A 17,966-nucleotide genomic window follows, 5' to 3' on the forward strand; every position below is an offset into this window, starting at 1 on the left:
TTTTCTTAAACATCATGAACCAATCTCTGCTAGCTTCAAACTTTTCTTAAACAACTTCCTTACCTTTTTCAGCCTTCATAGATAGAATTGAAGAGTTGGGGCCTTGCTCTGGATTGGGCTTTGGCTTAAGGGACTGTTGGGGCTGGTTTGATATTCTATCCAGACCACTAAAACTTTCTCCATATCAGCAATAAGGCTGTTTTGCTTCCTTATCACTCATGTGTTCACTGGAGTAACACTTTTAATTTACTTCAAGAGCTTTTTTTTTTTTTTTTTTTTTTTGCATCCACAAACTTGGATAACTGTTTGGCACAAGAGGCCTAGCTTTTGGCATATCTTGGCTTTTTGTTTGTTTCCTAACTTCAAGTTTTTATTTAAATTCTAATTAGTTAACATATATGGTAAAATTGGTTTCAGATGTAGAATTTAGTGATTCATCACTTACATATAACACCCAGTGCTCATCATAGCTAGTGCCCTCCCTTAACGCCCATCACCCATCTAGCCCATCCCCCACCCACCTCCCTCCATCAACCCTCAGGTTGTTCTCTAGAGTTAAGAGTCTCTTATGGTTGGGGCACCTGGGTGGCTCAGTCGTTAAGCGTCTGCCTTCGGCTCAGGTCACGATCCCAGAGTCCTGGGATCGAGTCCCACATCGGGCTCCCTGCTCCGCGGGAAGCTTGCTTCTCCCTCTGCCACTCCCTGCCACTCTGCCTGCTTGTGATTCCTCTCTCTCTCTGTGTCAAATAAATAAATCTTAAAAAAAAAAAAAAAAAAAAAAAAAAAAAAAAAAGAGTCTCTTATGGTTTGCTTCCCCCCTTCTTTTTTTCCCTTCCCCTATGTTCATCTGTTTTGTTTCTTAAATTCTACATATGATTGAACCCACATGGTATGTCTTTCTGTGACTGACTTATTTCGCTTAGCATAATACACTCTAGCTCCATCCACATCATTGTGAAAGGCAAGATTTCATTCTTTTTGATGGCTGAGTAATATTCCATTACACACACACACACACACACACACACACACATCCACTGATGAATGAAAAAAGAAGATGTGCTAGATTAAAAAAAGACATGAAATAACAAGTGTTGGCAAGGATGTGGAGAAAAAGGAACCCTCATGCACTATTGGTGGGAATGCAAACTGATACAGCCACTGTAGAGAACAGTATGGAGGTTTCTCAAAAAACTAAAAATAGAAACATCTTATGATCCAATATTTCCACTACTGGATATTTACCTAAAGAAAAAGAAAATTATAAATGAGCATTAATATATGCTAATTCAAAAAGTTTATGTACCCCTATGTTTACTACAGCATTATTTACAATAGCCAAGATATGGAAGCAACCTAAATGTCTACTGACAGATGAATGAATAAGAAAGATATGGTATCTCTAAACAATGGAATATTATGCAGCCATAAAAAGGATGAGATCATGCCATTTGCAACAACATGGATGGACCTGGAGGGTATTATGCTAAGTGAAGTACATCAGACTAAGAAAGACAAATACCATATGATTTCACTTGCATGTGGTATCTAAAAAAAAAAAATGAATAAACAAACAAAAAGTAGAATCAGACCACATTGTCTGATTCCATATATCCAAAATGTCCAGAAAAATGCAAATCTATAGAAACAAAGAAGATTAGTGATTGTTAGGACAGGTGGTGAGAACAGAGATTGAGCAAAAATTGCATGAGAATCTTAGGAGTGACTCAAATGTTCCAATACTGGATGTGGTAAAGGTTGCCCAACTTAGTAGGTCTTACAATGTAAAAATCATTACATTGTGCTCTTAATATGAATGAATTTTGTAGTAAGTAACTGTATATCAACAGAACTGTATAAAATAAGATGTGATATAATAAACTATGAGATTGAGAATACAAAACAAAATAAAGCCAGATGACAGAGTCTAGATTGACAAATTAAAAAAGTAAGGGAGCACTTGGGTGGCTCAGTCACTAAAGCATCCAACTCTTGATTTTGGCTCAGGTCATAATCTAAGGGTTGTGAGATCGAGGCCTGCATTGGGCTCCATGCTGGGTGTGGAGCCTGCTTAAGATTCTCTCTCTCCCTCTCCCTCTCTCCCCCTTCCATCTCTAAAAAAAAAAAAAAAAAAAAAAAAAAGTAAGTACTTTATATTTCAAACAATTTATGAAAGATTCACAATAGGAATCCTCTAAAAGTAAACACTGCCTAAAATATTTCAAATATGGATTGATTTGGAGCACTGGATTTATATACAGATTTACATAAAGTGAAGTATACTTATATTCCATACTATTTTTTAGTGTCCATTTTACAGGCCTTCTAAACTTAATTCCCATTCTCAAAGGCATTTTATTCTGAATAGCAAATGTGCTGAGCCAATTGAGGCAGACCACACACACTCCTGATCACCTCCTTGGCAAGAGACAGGCTGGAAATGATGTCAGGAAAAACAAAGCATGATGAACATTTTTCTGGAGGCTAGGTGATTAAGCCCAATTGCAATTAAGTAAATGACAGAATAATTTTAAAAGAGCAATGCGACTCAAAGACACAGTTCATTGATCTATTAAAAGTTCCTTTTGGGATGCCTGGGGGGCTCAGTGGGTTAAGTGTCTGCCTTCGGCTCAAGTCATAATCCAGGGTCCTGGGATGGAGTGCTGCATCAGGCTCCTTGCTCGGCAGGGAGCCTGCTTCTCCCTCTGCCTGCCACTCCCCCTGCTTGTGCTCTCTCTATCTCTGATGAATAAATAAATAAAATCTTAAAAAAAAAAAAGGGGAAGTTCCTTTTAGGCTCCACAAATAAAATGATTATATCTGAGCACCTAAAGTTCATGCTTCTTTTCTTTGCCACATTTAGAGAGATGATAAGCTCCTTTTCTTCTGTATTCTAGTAGATATTTTTAAGATAAATTACTATAAAATCAGCTTTTAGTAATGCAACAAAATCACTGACCCTATAAATTTTGCTTTTATTTTCACCAGACTGCTTGTTCCTATGCAATGTAACTACTAGTGAGGAATAAAACCAGTAATCATTTCTATTTGTATATTATAAACTTTTATTTGTACTAAGTGTTTAGTTAGATGGTTACTTCCAAAATTGCTTTTTAGTAAATGCTATATTTTTATATGTCAGACCCCAGACTCCCAATTTATAATCTTTTAACTAAAAATAAACAAAAGTCACATATCTATTGAAATTTTTTAAAAAAAATAAGCAGTTAAAAGTATAACTCAAAATGATAAAACTAGAACACAATAAAAGTAACAATATGCCTCAGTTTTTTCAAGAATTTAAAATGCTACAAATCACATGTAAAATGTGAACATTTTATCAGTCTTAATATTTTAAAGCAGCATTAATTATTTAATCTAGTTCTGGTCTAACCTTTAAAATTCGGTCAATCCTACCACCCACAATGGCATTAATGGATAAAATAAATGGGACTTTCTTAGCAGACCTGAGCCAGAGCTATTGGAAGAGCCAACTGGTCGGCCTGACTAAAGTGAAGAACTGGAGTCACCTCCTGGTTCAATACCAGATTTCTAGGACAAGGCAGGAAAGATTTCTGATGACAAAAACGATCATCTGTTTTATGAGTAGACTCATCAATTCAAAAATTATTTATTGAGCGTCATTATGTGCAAGGCATTTATGAAAGGTAGTTGACCAGCAGATGATCACCAGATAGTATATTAAAAATTATTAGCCCAGGTAATTTTTTTAATGAAACAATGTCTCTGGCAACAACTAGTAGATTGAAAAAGAAAAGAAAGGAACCTAACCTTCAAAATATTCATTCAACATATTTTTTTAGTAACCCAGAACCTGTGTCTATTTATAATGTTCATTTAACTTATTTCCCTTTTCTAAAGATAAGTTACTCAATTTTGAAAAGAATCACTGTTTCTGATATTCTCAATATATTCAATTCCAATTTTATAAAAGAAAATGAACTTCCTAATTTATTTAGAACATTGGGTTTTAACTTTAGGTATTATAAGCCCTCCAAAGATTATATAAAAGCAGAATTAACACCATTTATGTTGGAGATTTTGAAATTTAGGAGGTCTATTACTATTATTTAGAAAGTTACCCTATTCTAGGGTGCCTGGGTGGCTCAGTTGGTTAAGCAACCAACACTTGGTTTCGGTTCAGGTCATGATCGCTGGGTCCTGAAATGAGCCCCTAGCTGGGCTCCACACTCAGAAGGGAGTCTGCTTGAAGATTCTCTCCCTCTGCTCCTCCCCTATTCATGCCCGCATGCACACTCTTTCTCTCTCAAATAAATACATAAATTTTTTTTAAAAAGTTATCCTATTCTTCTCTACTTTTTGTATCACTGGACTATCAGGCAGGGAATTGAATACACCAAGAAATACTGGTCAAGAGAAAAATGAATTCGTTACTGTGCTTTCATTCTAAATGTTACTGCACAATAAAAGCAAGGTGTTTGCCTGATTTAAATATATTGCTAAAACTATTCAGTTGAGATAATGATCAAAAAAACCCCAAGAGAAGTTGTTTCCTTTTTTTCCAACCACACCGAATATAGAAACTCTATTACTAAAATCTGTTTGAATGTTTATAAAGTTAATGCACTTTTTCAATCCTTATCATTTTCAATTCTTTAAAGATAATCTTACCTGAATACTTGTGATTGTCTCTGCTTAATTTTTAATTCATGTTGCAAATGATTCAATTCTTTCTGTACTCTCTGAAATTCATATTGTTGACTTTTTAACTGCATGCTTACATCTTGAATTCTAAAAATATAAACAAACAACATCCATTACAAATATTCCTTCCTGAGAATTTTATTAAATTAAAATTTAAATACACTTTTAATAAAAATAAATGTTAAAAAGTATGCACCTTTATATATGCTAAATGAATGTACAGAAAAAGTATGGAGAGACACATATCAAACACCATCACTCCTGGGGAGGAGAGTGGAACTGATGGGCAGGGGAAAGGCAAAGAACATTGAAGGGAGGCATAACTTTTACTCTGTATCTTTTGTATTGTTCAAATTTTTCAATGAACATGTATTTTCACTTGAATTACTAATTAAAATGTAACTACCCAAATATCAATTTTTATTAAAAGTAATATATGCATACAATTTCGAATGTCAAATATTACTAAAAGAGCTAAAGAAAGAACAGTAATCATTGCCTTTACCTCAATTTCCACTTCCCAAAACAACTTTCAACTTTTTTTCCTGATTCCTCTAGTATTTCCTTCTATAAATAACATGCTTATATTGTTATTCCTTAATATTTCAGTATTCCTTAATATTTAGATATTACTTAGTAAATTACAAATCAGTTAAGATCTGATTCTGCTAGATATAACCGAGACCTAAATATGATAGCTTAAATATACAAGAGTATATTATATTGCATAAGACAAATGTATTGTTAGCCAATCCAATGCTGATAATAGTAGCCTTATAGAGTCATAAGAGTCCCAGGATCCTTACAACTCTCTGGTCTACCACCTTTGGTGTGTGTTCTTTATTTTCATTGACCATGATAGTGGCAGAAACCCCAACAACTCCTTTCCCATTCCAGACCAGCAGCAAGAGGAGAACAATGGCTCACTCTGTTTTAAGGAGACTTCTTGGAAGTACCACCGATTACTTCTGCTGAACTTAGACATTAGACACATGGCCATACCTATTTCAAGTAAAGCAGATATATCCACAGTTCTATTACTAAGGAAGAAGGAACAATGATGTTAGGGTAGGTAGCTAGCAGCTTATATCACAATCCTAATAAGAACTGACCCTCCTACACATACCTATACTCTTATACACACATACAAACACATGCCTTTCTCATCTCACCCTCCCTTTATTTAAATAAACCTTTTAATTTAGTATTTACATTATTCTTCACTAGTGAGCCACATGTTATGATATGATCACATTTCTTATACAACTTTTTGCTGTCCCTGGATTAAAAAACCATCCCCTTTTCTTCTTAGTTTTCTGTGTACCTATCACTGATACATCTTCCAAATCCGACAGAGGTGTAATTCTTCTTTCTCAACACCTTCAGACACAGCAGAAAACTCTTCAATATCGTATCTTTTCTAGGAAATATCCTTCCCAGAGCTCTCTATTCCCTTGCTCCAGTGTGGGTATTCTCTCAATTGACTATACAACTGTCATCCTGGGACTTTCCTTTCTTGTCATTTCAGGAACTGTCCTCAGCTCTCTTTCATGTCAAATCCTCTGTATCTTGGTTCTAAAGTCTTCCTCCTCTATGGTGTACTCCTATTGGTGGAATAAATCCTCCAGGAGCATTTTGTGCATGAGAAGTAAATTTGAGAATGTGAATATCTGAAAATATCTTTACTATATATCAGACTGGACAGTTTAGCTGAATATAGAATCATCCATGAGAAAAATATTCTTCATGCGAAAATTAGGGTACCGTCCTCTGTTTCCTAACTTCTGGTGCTTTTTTGCAAAGTCCGATGCCATTCTAATTCCTACTTCTTTGTATGATACATGGTAGGTTTTCCCCATTCTGCCCCTGCCCTGGTTCAGAAGCTTTAAAATTTTTCTCTTTTTACTTAGTATTCTTAAATTTCATCACAATATATTATCATGTCAGTCTTTTGTCATTCTCTGTGCTGGGCACTTCATGAGTATTTGTTTTGGAAACTGATGTTTAGTTCCAGGAACTTTACCCTAAGGAGAATGATTCCTTCCCCACCATTTTCTGTTTCCTTTCTGGAACATCTTTCTATTTGGATGTGGAACCATCTGGAGACATCTAATTTTCTTAAATTTTTTTGCCATCTTACTACTTTGGACATTTTGTTTTAATTTCATTATCTTCCATTCTGCCTATAAATTTTTTAATTTCTGCTATCATATTTTAATTATCAGGAATTCTTTTTTATTCCTCAAAAGGTTGCTTTTTTATTACCCCTTGTTCTTATTGCATGGATACAATTTCTTCTCTTATTCTTTTGATGATAATTTTGATATCAATTATGCTGTGTTTTAAAGTTTTTTCAGCTTATTGCATTGCTTCTGTTTCCTCTAGGTTTTTAAATTTTTTCTTTGCTTTGTTCTTTGTCTTTCACATTTGAAGCCTCCCTTACAGTCTGGAGATCCTTTGCTGTCTATTCATATTTACAATGAAAACTATTGGTCCAATTTCTACAAATTAATAATGATGAAGGGAGAAAGGGGGGGAGGGTGGCTTTTCTAGATAAAAAAGAAGCAACAAAAGTGACATGTGGACCTTGTACAGAACCAGATTCAAACAAATGAACTAAATTTGTTTAAATACTAAGGAAATTTGATTATGAACTGGGAATTAGAAAATACAGAGGAACTATTGCTAATTTGGGGATAATGATACTGTTGTTATATAACAAAATGGCACATCACCCTGAAGTAAATAGGGATGAAAATAGCATGCAGTCTTGGGTCTTCCTTAAATTACTTTAGCAAACAACAAAAACAAAGGGACAGATGAAACACATATGACAAAAATCATGGTAATTTTTGAATCTGTAATAATGGATATTTATTATGGTATTTTCTCTTTTAAAAATCTAACGAATGAGACACTGAAATGCCTTAAGCTTCTGTGGTGTGCGTTGGAATTATTAAATGATGGGCTTCAACTGTGGGGAGATCATGTGGGGAATTAGCTATTTTGATAGTACCTATGCCATCTGCCAGAGTTAGGACAAGGTAATTAAAAGTCTGGGGAGAAAGAGTGGGAGAGAGGTTCTGAAAGCCTAAATGCACTTCTAAAATATTTTTAATAAATTCTATTTTCAGCCTCACTTTGTACCCACAACAAGTATTTCTTTTGGCATACTGAGAGAAAAAAAATCAGCCAAATGTTGTTTTCAGGAGTCACATCTAAAAAAAAAAAAAAAATTAACAGAAATGTAGAAAATAAAAGGTTAGAAAAATATATACCAGACAGACGTTTTAAAAATGATAAAAGATATACATTAATATTAACAACTAGCTATACAATAAATAGAACCCTTTAGTTTTAATAAAAATCCCAATCTACCAAGAAAAATAATAATCATGAACTTTTACATACCCAAAACATGGCTTTAAAACATAAAGAAATATCTGTTAAAAATCCAATGAGAACAAATTATTCATCATAATGGGAGCTATTAACACATTTCTCACAGAAATGGAATGGTTACAATGATATGAAAAAGAGTAAAGATACTGAGGACTTGAATAACATAATTAACAAACTTGATGTATGGATATAATTAGAGGTTATATCTAATAATCATTCTTTCAAACACATGGTATAATCACAAAAACTGACCATGTAACCAGCCACAATTAAAATTTTAATATGTTCTTAAAAAGAAAAAAAATCATATACACACATTCATTGCTTACAGTAAAATTACATAAAACATTTACAACAAAAAGCCAATTAAAAAATCTACATACATGGAAACTTAAACATACATCTAACAAACGTTGGGCCAAAGAGGAAATAAAAACTATAAACTATTTAGAAATAAATAAGGGAAACATGATATACCAAAGTACTCAGAGAAAAACTTACAGTCTTAAATGCATTTATTTAAAAAAATGAATGGGTATTCTGAATGTCATGATCCAAGAGAAATGTATAAATGACAAAAAACAATCAATGCTCAGAAGCAAGGTACCCCAGTAGCAATGAGCACACCCAATTCTCACATCTGGGTTTCTAAATACCATTTCCCAATAAAAGAAACCAAGGCATCTTAGAGAATTGGTTGATTCCAGAATTGCTTGGGGCAGGGAAAATCTAAGGCAAGCTCAGAACATTTTGTGGTGCCAGAAAGTAAGGAAGAGCTCAAGAAAGATAGGGCACAGGTAACACCTGAAAGCTCCTAACAGCCAAAACTGGAACAGTTTAGAAACAAAATAAATAACTATAGTATTTGAGTATAACCCACAAAATAAAAGTAAATGATCCCATACTGATATTAATAAGTAACTGAACAGATAAATAAATGGAAGAGAAGGAATAGCCCTTCCCTCACAAAGAAATTCCAATTAATAAATATAGGAGGAATAAGGGAAGTATTTACTCCAAGATATGTATTAATTGCAAAGGGAAAAATAATAATTTTACAGTGGAAGAACCTGGCAAACACCACCTTAGCCAAGTGATCAAGGTTAACATCACCTGTAAGAAGACATATTGACAGCATATATACTCTACCATGATATACACTGAGAAGGGCACATCACTTCTGTGGTATTTTTGCCAAAAATGAATAATCTCAATATAATTATGAGTAAATATCAGACAAACCCAAATTAAGGGATATTCTACAAAATAACTGAAAAGTACTCTTGAAAAGCCTTGGGTCATGAAAGGCAAAGATTAAGGAACTGTCACAGCCCGAAGAAGGCTAAAACAGTATGAGCTCTAAATGCAATGTGTGATTCCAGACTGAATCCTGGACTGAAGAAAAAGATGTTAGTAGCAAAACTGATACAATCAAAGTCTGTAGGTTAGTTAATAGTATTGTACCAATTTTAATTTCTTCGTTTTTATAGTTGTACCATAGTTATGTAAGGTATTAACATTAGGGAAAGCTGGGCATATGGAAACTCTCTGTACTATTTTTGCAATCTTCTACAAATCAAAATTACTTCAAAATAAAAAGTTAAACAAAATCACACATACATACGCAATGAATAATTTGTAGATGTCAAACATATCTGTAGTATAAATTGTGTAAAAAGGTGGGTGTGTTTTAAATTTTGGGGGTTATACAATATTTTTAATGGCAAAATAAAAGGAAATAACTTTCATGGTCAATACTAGAGGAACACTAAATAACCTATATTCCTATGTAATACTATATAAAAAAGAAAAAAGAATAAAGTAGATCTCTATGTCCTGGCATGGAAAAAATACCAAGACTAATTATGGAGGAAAAAGCAAAGCTGTAATTTACAGATCAATAAAAGCTTTCAAACACTTCTAGTGGGAATGTAAATTAATACAACTACTTTGAATACATAGTTGGATCTATAAACCTGGCCATATGTATATGGCCATAATCCAGAATTTCCACACCTAGTACATACCCAACAGAAATGTGCTCATATATTCACCAAAGACATGCACATGAATGCTCACGGCACCAGTGATTATAATAGCCCTGAATCAGAAACAGCCCAAATGCCCAACCACAGCAGAGCAGATAAATCCACTGTGGTATATTCATACCATAGAAAACTGAACAGCAACAGGAATGAACAGCAGCTACCCAATACAACATAGATGCATCTCACAAACATAATGCTAAGTGAAGGAAAGCAGACAAAAGAATGTATACTATATAATTCCATTTACATAAAGTTTAAAAAAAAGGCAAAATTAATCTATGGTGTTATAAATTAAGATAGTAAATTTCTTTGGGTGGGTGACAGTAAAAGAGGTAAAGAAAGCTTCTGGAAGGATGTTATGTTCTGTTTCATGATCTGGGTGCTGATTACATGGGAAATTCAGTTTGTGAAATTTAATTTAGCTGTACATGCATATTTATGCATTTGTCTCGATATTATACTTCAATAAAAATTTATAAAAATAAAATGGAATTTAAATAAACACCTAGATAGCTTATTATGTGTGTATAAGCATATCAAGATTGATAAACGTGGAAAAATCCAGAAATATTGGAAGAAAATTTAAGTTAATATACTGCTGGATTAAATGACATTTGTGTTAAACATTCCTTAATTGAAGCCCACTCTAACTATTGAGATTTACCCAAAAAGAATTCTAAGCTTGTATTTTTACAAAATATTTTCCTTTCTATAATTAAAAAAAAAACAACCATATACATTAAAACACTTTCCAAGTTTACTTCTTTTAATATGTTTCCCAAATGAATGTTACATATAAATAGCATCTCAGGCCCTCTAACAATACTCCCTGAGAAGTTAGGCCACATTACTTCATTCTGTTCTGGCTATGTAAGTTAACTTCACTTCTTTCAAATTAAACTGATATGGTTTAAAATGCCATGCCTGGGGGCGCCTGGGTGGCTCAGTCGTTAAGCGTCTGCCTTCAGCTCAGGCGGTGGTCCTGGGGTCCTGGGACAGAGCCCCACATTGGGCTCCCCACTAGGCGGGAAGCCTGCTTCTCCCTCTCCCACTCCCCCTGCTTGTGTTCCCTCTCTCGCTGTGTCTCTCTCTGTCAAATAAAATCTTCTAAAAAAAATAAAAATTAAAAAAAATAAAATAAAATGCCTGGAAAGGCACTAATGTTTGCTTTTACTGTATATATCAACTTTATGAAATAAACAATTCACATAATAGTGTAATAAAGTGTGTACTGTGCAAGCACACATTTTTCTCTAACAGCCACAATTCTGCATTAAAGTTGAATACTATGTTGATGTGAGGACATGTTGTTGTCTAGTGAGAGGGTGTTCCTGAAAATAGTAGGGACTAACAGTTCTAGCGTAGAGAGTCCTGTGCTGGAAGTTAGATGACTTGTATTATAAACCTCTTGCCAATGCATCCATGAGAACAACACATTTATTACCCTTATCTATTTCCGAGCTTTTCCCTTAGCTAACTTGACTAAAATGAGTTGTGTGAGAATCACAGAGTTGTAAAACAAATTTGGGAAAGGTATTTAGTCTCTTAGTTATTTCCATTTGGATCATGTATTAATATCACTCATAATGAAAATATTCTAAAGGAAAATACTTTAAAAACACCCTTTTAACTTCCATCCACTCTGTAATCAAACCCTTTAGAAAACACAAGAAAACTAATCACATCATTGGGGATTTTACTACCTGTAACCTATATTCTTTTATGTCAAGCTCCTGGATCTAAGGATTCCTTTATTTTTAGTCTTTCCCTCAAACTGGTTTTGCAGCAATCTAAGATGACAGGTGGAAGCTCAGGGTCTAAAGAAACGGGGTGGGGGACTTTCAGGATTATATCCCACCAAGATCTGACAGGCAAAGGCATCCAATTATCAAAGGGAAAATTAGGACTACAACAAAGAAATCAATCAAAACAAGATAGTACTTCAAGAGTTCTTGGGAAATGGATTTCAGAAATGGACATGCAACTAACTGCCAATTACAAAAAGTGGCTTCTGTAACTGCTCCTCTGGAATTAACCACTGCCTAAATGCATCCAGAAAATTAAATTGCCTTTCAAGAAAGTAGGGGATATGGGGTGGGGAGTCCAAGTATATAGGTAGATAATCATTTAGGATTCAGTAAAACCAGAAAGAATTCTTATTTTGCAAAGTCACTAAGCACTTTGTGAAACTCTGGAGACAGAAACCAAACTTCTTTACCTACTATCAGGAGTATGGCAACTTCAAAAATGTCAACTGGAGAATGCCCAGGACCAAAAATGTCACTAATATTCAAGTGCATAGAACAGTAGCAATATTTAAAACAAAATTATTTGTGGGGCACCTGGGCAGCTCAGTTGGTTTAGCATCCGACTCTTGATTTCGGCTCAGGCCATGATCTCAGGGTCATGATCTCAGGGTTGTGGGATCGAGCCCCGAATTGGGCTCCGCGCTCAGCAGAGTCTGTTGGAGATTCTTTCCCTCTCCCCCTCCTCCCCCGCCCCCCCTGAGCTCGCTTCCGCTCTCTCTCTCAAATAAATAAAATCTTTTTTAAAATAAATAAAATTATTTGTGAATGCAAACATGTAATTTCCTTTTGAGTGATATCCTATTGCTTTTATTTATAGAATTACTATGATACCTATTTATATCTTCCTACAAAAGTTCTGGCTTAGTTACTAAAACATATCCTTTTTTTAGGTAGTTAATTTTATCCCAGTCATTATTGTATACATTATCAATGTACTTTCAGTATATTGATAACTAATGTACTCAATAGTTTGGCTCCTTCTAAAGGGTGATTGCCCTATTGAGGTAAGCCTCAGGAATATTTACCTTTGCTAAAAGGTAGAGGTCTCAAAAGCCTAACAATAATAAGCTGTTGTCTTGACTTTGATATCACACATTCATATTCGTTCCCTCCCCTCTCCTCTTTCCTCTGTCTCTGTCTCTCTCCACCCTCTTCCAACAATGTGAGAGAACGGTCCCTTGCATTGGATTGAATTAACACAGCTTTTCAAATTAACTTCATTTAATTAATCTCATTTGAGCTTTATTCAGTCTTTAATTTCTCCCTTAGTCTCTTTTTAAAAAAAATTTTTTAAATGGATAAATACCATAACCTCCCAAAACTGAAGCAGAAAGAAAGAGAAAATTTGAACAGACTACCAGCAATGAAATGGAATCAATAATCAAAAAATTCCCCTGGCCTCTTTAATATGTAGAGACTATATTAAATAGATCTTCCTTTGACTAAGCATGATACTCTTAAACTTCACTAGTACAGAAGCAGAAGTTAAAAATCTTAACCCTGACTTAATAAACAAACAAACATAATTCTGTATTGTAGGGTTGATGTATATTTTCACAAAATGGAGGTGAAATGTTTTACTGTATTTTCCTTGAAGGTAGGGGGGATAGAAGACAATTTGGAGAAAAATGGAAATTTCCATCATTTTAAAATGCTCTTAATAAAATCACATTATTTATGTAAAACACTTTTAAATATCGATACCATTTTAAGGTACTCTCAATAATTACATTATTTATTCTTTATTGCAAGAACTTATGATTCTTATTTCCCTAATTGTTCTGTCCCAGTTTTGGTAACAGCAGGCATTGATAAACATTCTTCTTTTGATTAACTTTAAAGGATGGAAATGCATATAAAATCCCTGGATATTCTCTTTTTCATGTAATGGTTAGCTACTGTTTTGTCTACCCTATATGATTCCTTTTCTACGGAATCCCTCAATACTTTATGCAAGGATTATTTTTTTCCACTCTGCTCTTAAAGTTCCAACCATTCATATGACTGCCACAGAAGTTTCCATGTTCCAGAACCCAACTCCACTGGCTAGGTGGATGAAACACCTCCCCCAAACTGGGTCAATCAGAGCTCTTCTCTAGGATTTGTTTTTCCCCCTGCACTAGAGAAAACAGCAGGCAGTCCCTCTCAGGTGGCAGTAGATATAAGAACTAAAACTTAGGCATTCTGGGCAACTGCTTTTCCTTCTGAAAGGAAAAAAGTAAATATGCAGTGTTAGAGAATAAAGCCAGTATGCAAAGAGAAGCAGAGATGAAAGACAAGAAAATCGGGGCGCCTGGGTGGCTCAGTCGTTAAGTGTCTGCCTTCGGCTTGGGTCATGATCTCAGGGTCCTGGGACTGAGCCCCACATCGGGCTCCCTGCTCAGTGGGAAGCCTGCTTCTCCGTCTCCCACTCACCCTGCTTGTGTTCCCTCTCTCGCTATGTCTCTTTCTGTCAAGTAAATAAAATCTTAAAAAAAAAGAAAGAAAGAAAGACAAGAAAATCTTAGGGTGGTCATGTCCTTTGTTCAGGTTATTCCTGAGGCCTAGTTTCATAGGCCCTTCCAAGGTTTAATTTTTTTCCTTGAAATCTGTGATCCACTAAACACTTTTTGCCCAAGCTGGTTCAAGCTAGATTTTAGTTACTTACAATTAAGAGTTTTAACTAATAGTGTATGGCTCAGGATCCATCATATAGCAAACTTAAATTAACTTCTAAGGTTAGATTGAAGATTGAATGCTTTCTACTAATCCTTAAAAATGGAAAACATTTAGCAAAATAAGCTCATGACAATAAATAGGCAACTTGGAGAAAAGCGATATTCTGAGTAAACTGAAAAAAATGTACACCACTAAAATTCAGCGAAATGGAACTTGAAACATAATTGTTAATTATAACAATTATATTACATGTTTACCTATAATATATATAACATATGTATTTAAATTTCTACATGTATAAATCCCTCATTGTAGGGTTTCTGTCCCCTATAGCAGAATCCACTTTAACCAATACACTTTGTGTTGTCTAGGACTTGGGACTTCTCCACGGGGTTTGTTTTACCTTCAGAGTTACCAAAGGGAAGGGAGCACAGGTTCTTTTTGCTGTGAGATCTTCAAACTAACTTGAGGAATCTATCACATACTCTCCTTTTCTGGGACACTAACCAGTGCCTAATCTCTCTCTTCTCTACTGACTTTTTTCTCACTTCCTCAATTCACAGGGTCTTTATCTCTCCCAGTAGAGGAAAAAAATTATTCTCTTACGTTCATCCAAATCTATGATTTTTGCCATAAACTGCTTGCTCTCAGTTCCTTGGGGCTTTGACTTTTCTTCTTAGTGAAGTATAATTTACATGCAATGTTATATTAGTTTCAGTATACAACATATTGATTCAACAATCCTATATATAACTCAGTGGTCATCACTATACGCATAGTCACCATCCGTCACCATACAACATTATTACAATATTATTGACTATATTCCCTATGCTGTACTTTTCATCTCTGTGACTTATTTATTTTATAACTGGAAGTTTGTAATTTTCTTAGTCCTCTTTATCTATTTCACCCATCCCCCCACCCTCCTCTTCTCTGGCAACCACATTTGTTCTCTGTATTTAAGTTTGTTTTTTGTTTCTTTGTTCATTTGTTTTGTTTTTTAGATTCCACATATAAGTAAAATCATATGGTTTTTGTTTTTCTCTACATGACTTATTTCATTTAGCATAATACCTTCTAGGTCCATCCATGTTGTCATAAATGGCAAGATCTTTCTTTTTATGGCTGCATAATAGTCCAATACCCACATACACACACACATACACACACACCCCACATCTTCTTTATCCATTTGTCTATTCGATGAACACCTGGGTTGCTTCCATATCTTGGCTACTGTAAATAATATTGTAAACAATATTTTAATCTAATAAGTTAACAAAGATTTTAAAAAATGAGTATCCAATCCAATACTGGCAAATTACAATGAAACAACATTCTCTTAAATCATTTGTGGGAGTATAAATTTTTAATGGTCTGTTTTTGTAATGCATTTGGAAACTATGGATTAAGATTAAAATATTCATATTCTTTGACTCAGGAATTTCACTACAGAAAACTTTTTTGTTATCTTTAGCCTTGAGAAAGCCAATCACCATAGCAATTTGCAGTAGCAAAAATCTGAGAGTAATACAAATGTTCAGTAAGAAAATGATTAATTGATTTACTAATGCAATTTTAGTTATTAAAAATAATTTTATAGTAGGTATGCAATAATACAGAAAAATACTTAACATTATGGTGTTAGATTTTTAAAAATCAGGATATCAAATTACATAACTGTTTTTTAAACTATAAACAATGAAAATTTTTATAAATATAAGCTAGATATTATTCTATATGTTAGCAGGGAATATGATTTGCATTCCAAAGACTGCTATTAGTGAAAGGCTGATCTCTAAGAAAGTGCTAGCACCTTAAATAAAGGGACAAAAGCCATTGTTCTCCAAATATAGGAACACACAGCTACCCTGTATAAGGGGCTAGCTGCTCAGCTGACCTTGCCTCCAGTTTTTTAAATCTTGGTGGTTATGACATATAATTTCTTAAAATCCAATTTTAGTGCAGTATTACATACTGTTCAGGAGCTCCTCAGTGACATTTAGGTATGTCCTTTTAGCTAAAATGCATGTATTTATTCTCTTCACCCTATAATAATAAAATAGCTATATAAGATTATTTTTAAAAACCTTTCATTAAAATTCTTATAGAAAAAATAACTTATTTTGATTGTGAAACTCAGCTTCTAAATCTCTCTCATTAAAATAACTTTTAAAAATGTGATTTTTTGATGCTCTTAGGGTAATAAAATGAACACATTTTAAAAGAAGAGATTGACTCCAAAAAGCCTGTATCAGTTATCTCGGGAAGTGACATTAAGGGCAATCTTTTTCATCTACTTTCTACTTTCCAAATATTCCATAATGTGCACAGTAAAAACAAGAGGCTTAATTAAAAAAAAAATAGACAATAGCAAATAATTTATAATGTTTGAAGCAAAAAAAATGAGTGCATTTGAAACACAGTATGATAGCCCATTTGCTAATGCACTCCAAAACATCATTAGATTACATTAGTTGTTTTAAACATTAGTCTATGTATCTGCTCTTCTTTGAAAAGGTTCAAGAGTTATGTGTGAGCTTCTAGAAGTAATGCATAGAACTGTAAGATATTCAAAGAATCATTAAAATTTGAGGCTTCCTTTCTTCCCATTTTTAGGTTTGAAGAAATAGTAAATCTGCTTCAATTAGGGAAAAGAGAATATGTAACAGCTTCAGGTCACTATTTTTAATCTTCAGATAAAACTGCAATTACACTATGGAAGAAAAACAAAAACAGAAATCATTCACTCAAAAATATGTATGACATGCCCACTATGTACATGATAGCACACAGGCACCATTAAAGATTGGGAAATAAAGGCATGGTTACCTGCCTTCTAGTGACTCAGGGTTAGATGTGGGAGAGGATAAACATGAAGAGTTACATTACAGTGGGATGAAGATGGTAAAGGAAGAAGGCAGATGAGAGGAGGCAGAAAGGCAAGGAACCAGCTGCTCTTTGTGTGTTCTAAAAGTATGAAGAACTTTCTGATTAGAGAATTCTCTGACTGCACCATGAATGCTGTTGAAAACAGGCAAGGAAGAAGGGGAGAAGAGGGAAGAGGCTGCCCAGGCGAAATGGAGGGAAGAAAATAAAATTTGTTAGACTTTTATTTTCTTCTCAAAATATCTAAAACTAGAGGAAAAAGCTGTAAGTTATTATGGTTACTTCCAAATGAAAGATCATTCAAAGATTTTCATTAATACTGTAGTGACATTTAAAAATGTCCAAAGAATCTTTTTGACAAGATATAACATGTACTTCATTTTACTATTCAAAGAGGATAAGGAAAGGAAATGTAGTAGTATTTGTTCAAAATTCAACTTATTGCCTGCCATATTCTAAGGAAATACAATTA

General features: G+C 34.1%; 1 protein-coding gene across 8 annotated transcripts in view; it reads right to left on the reverse strand.

Annotated features, from left to right (window-relative positions):
• LEKR1 (leucine, glutamate and lysine rich 1) overlaps positions 1 to 17,966 on the reverse strand; it is a 209,987-nt gene that overhangs the window by 128,752 nt on the left and 63,269 nt on the right. For 6 of the 8 annotated variants that reach the window (XM_032408367.1, XM_032408368.1, XM_032408375.1 and 3 more), the window contains one exon: positions 4,654 to 4,773. In XM_032408367.1, coding sequence (XP_032264258.1) covers positions 4,654 to 4,773 — 120 coding nt within the window. Of the gene's footprint in view, positions 1 to 4,653; positions 4,774 to 5,613; positions 6,847 to 16,583; positions 16,607 to 17,966 lie in introns of those variants that run through there. The other 2 variants (XM_032408374.1, XM_032408372.1) reach the window with 2 other exon arrangements.

This window comes from Phoca vitulina, unplaced genomic scaffold (genome assembly GCF_004348235.1).
Source record: "Phoca vitulina isolate PV1807 unplaced genomic scaffold, GSC_HSeal_1.0 scaffold10, whole genome shotgun sequence".
NCBI lineage: Eukaryota > Metazoa > Chordata > Mammalia > Carnivora > Phocidae > Phoca > Phoca vitulina.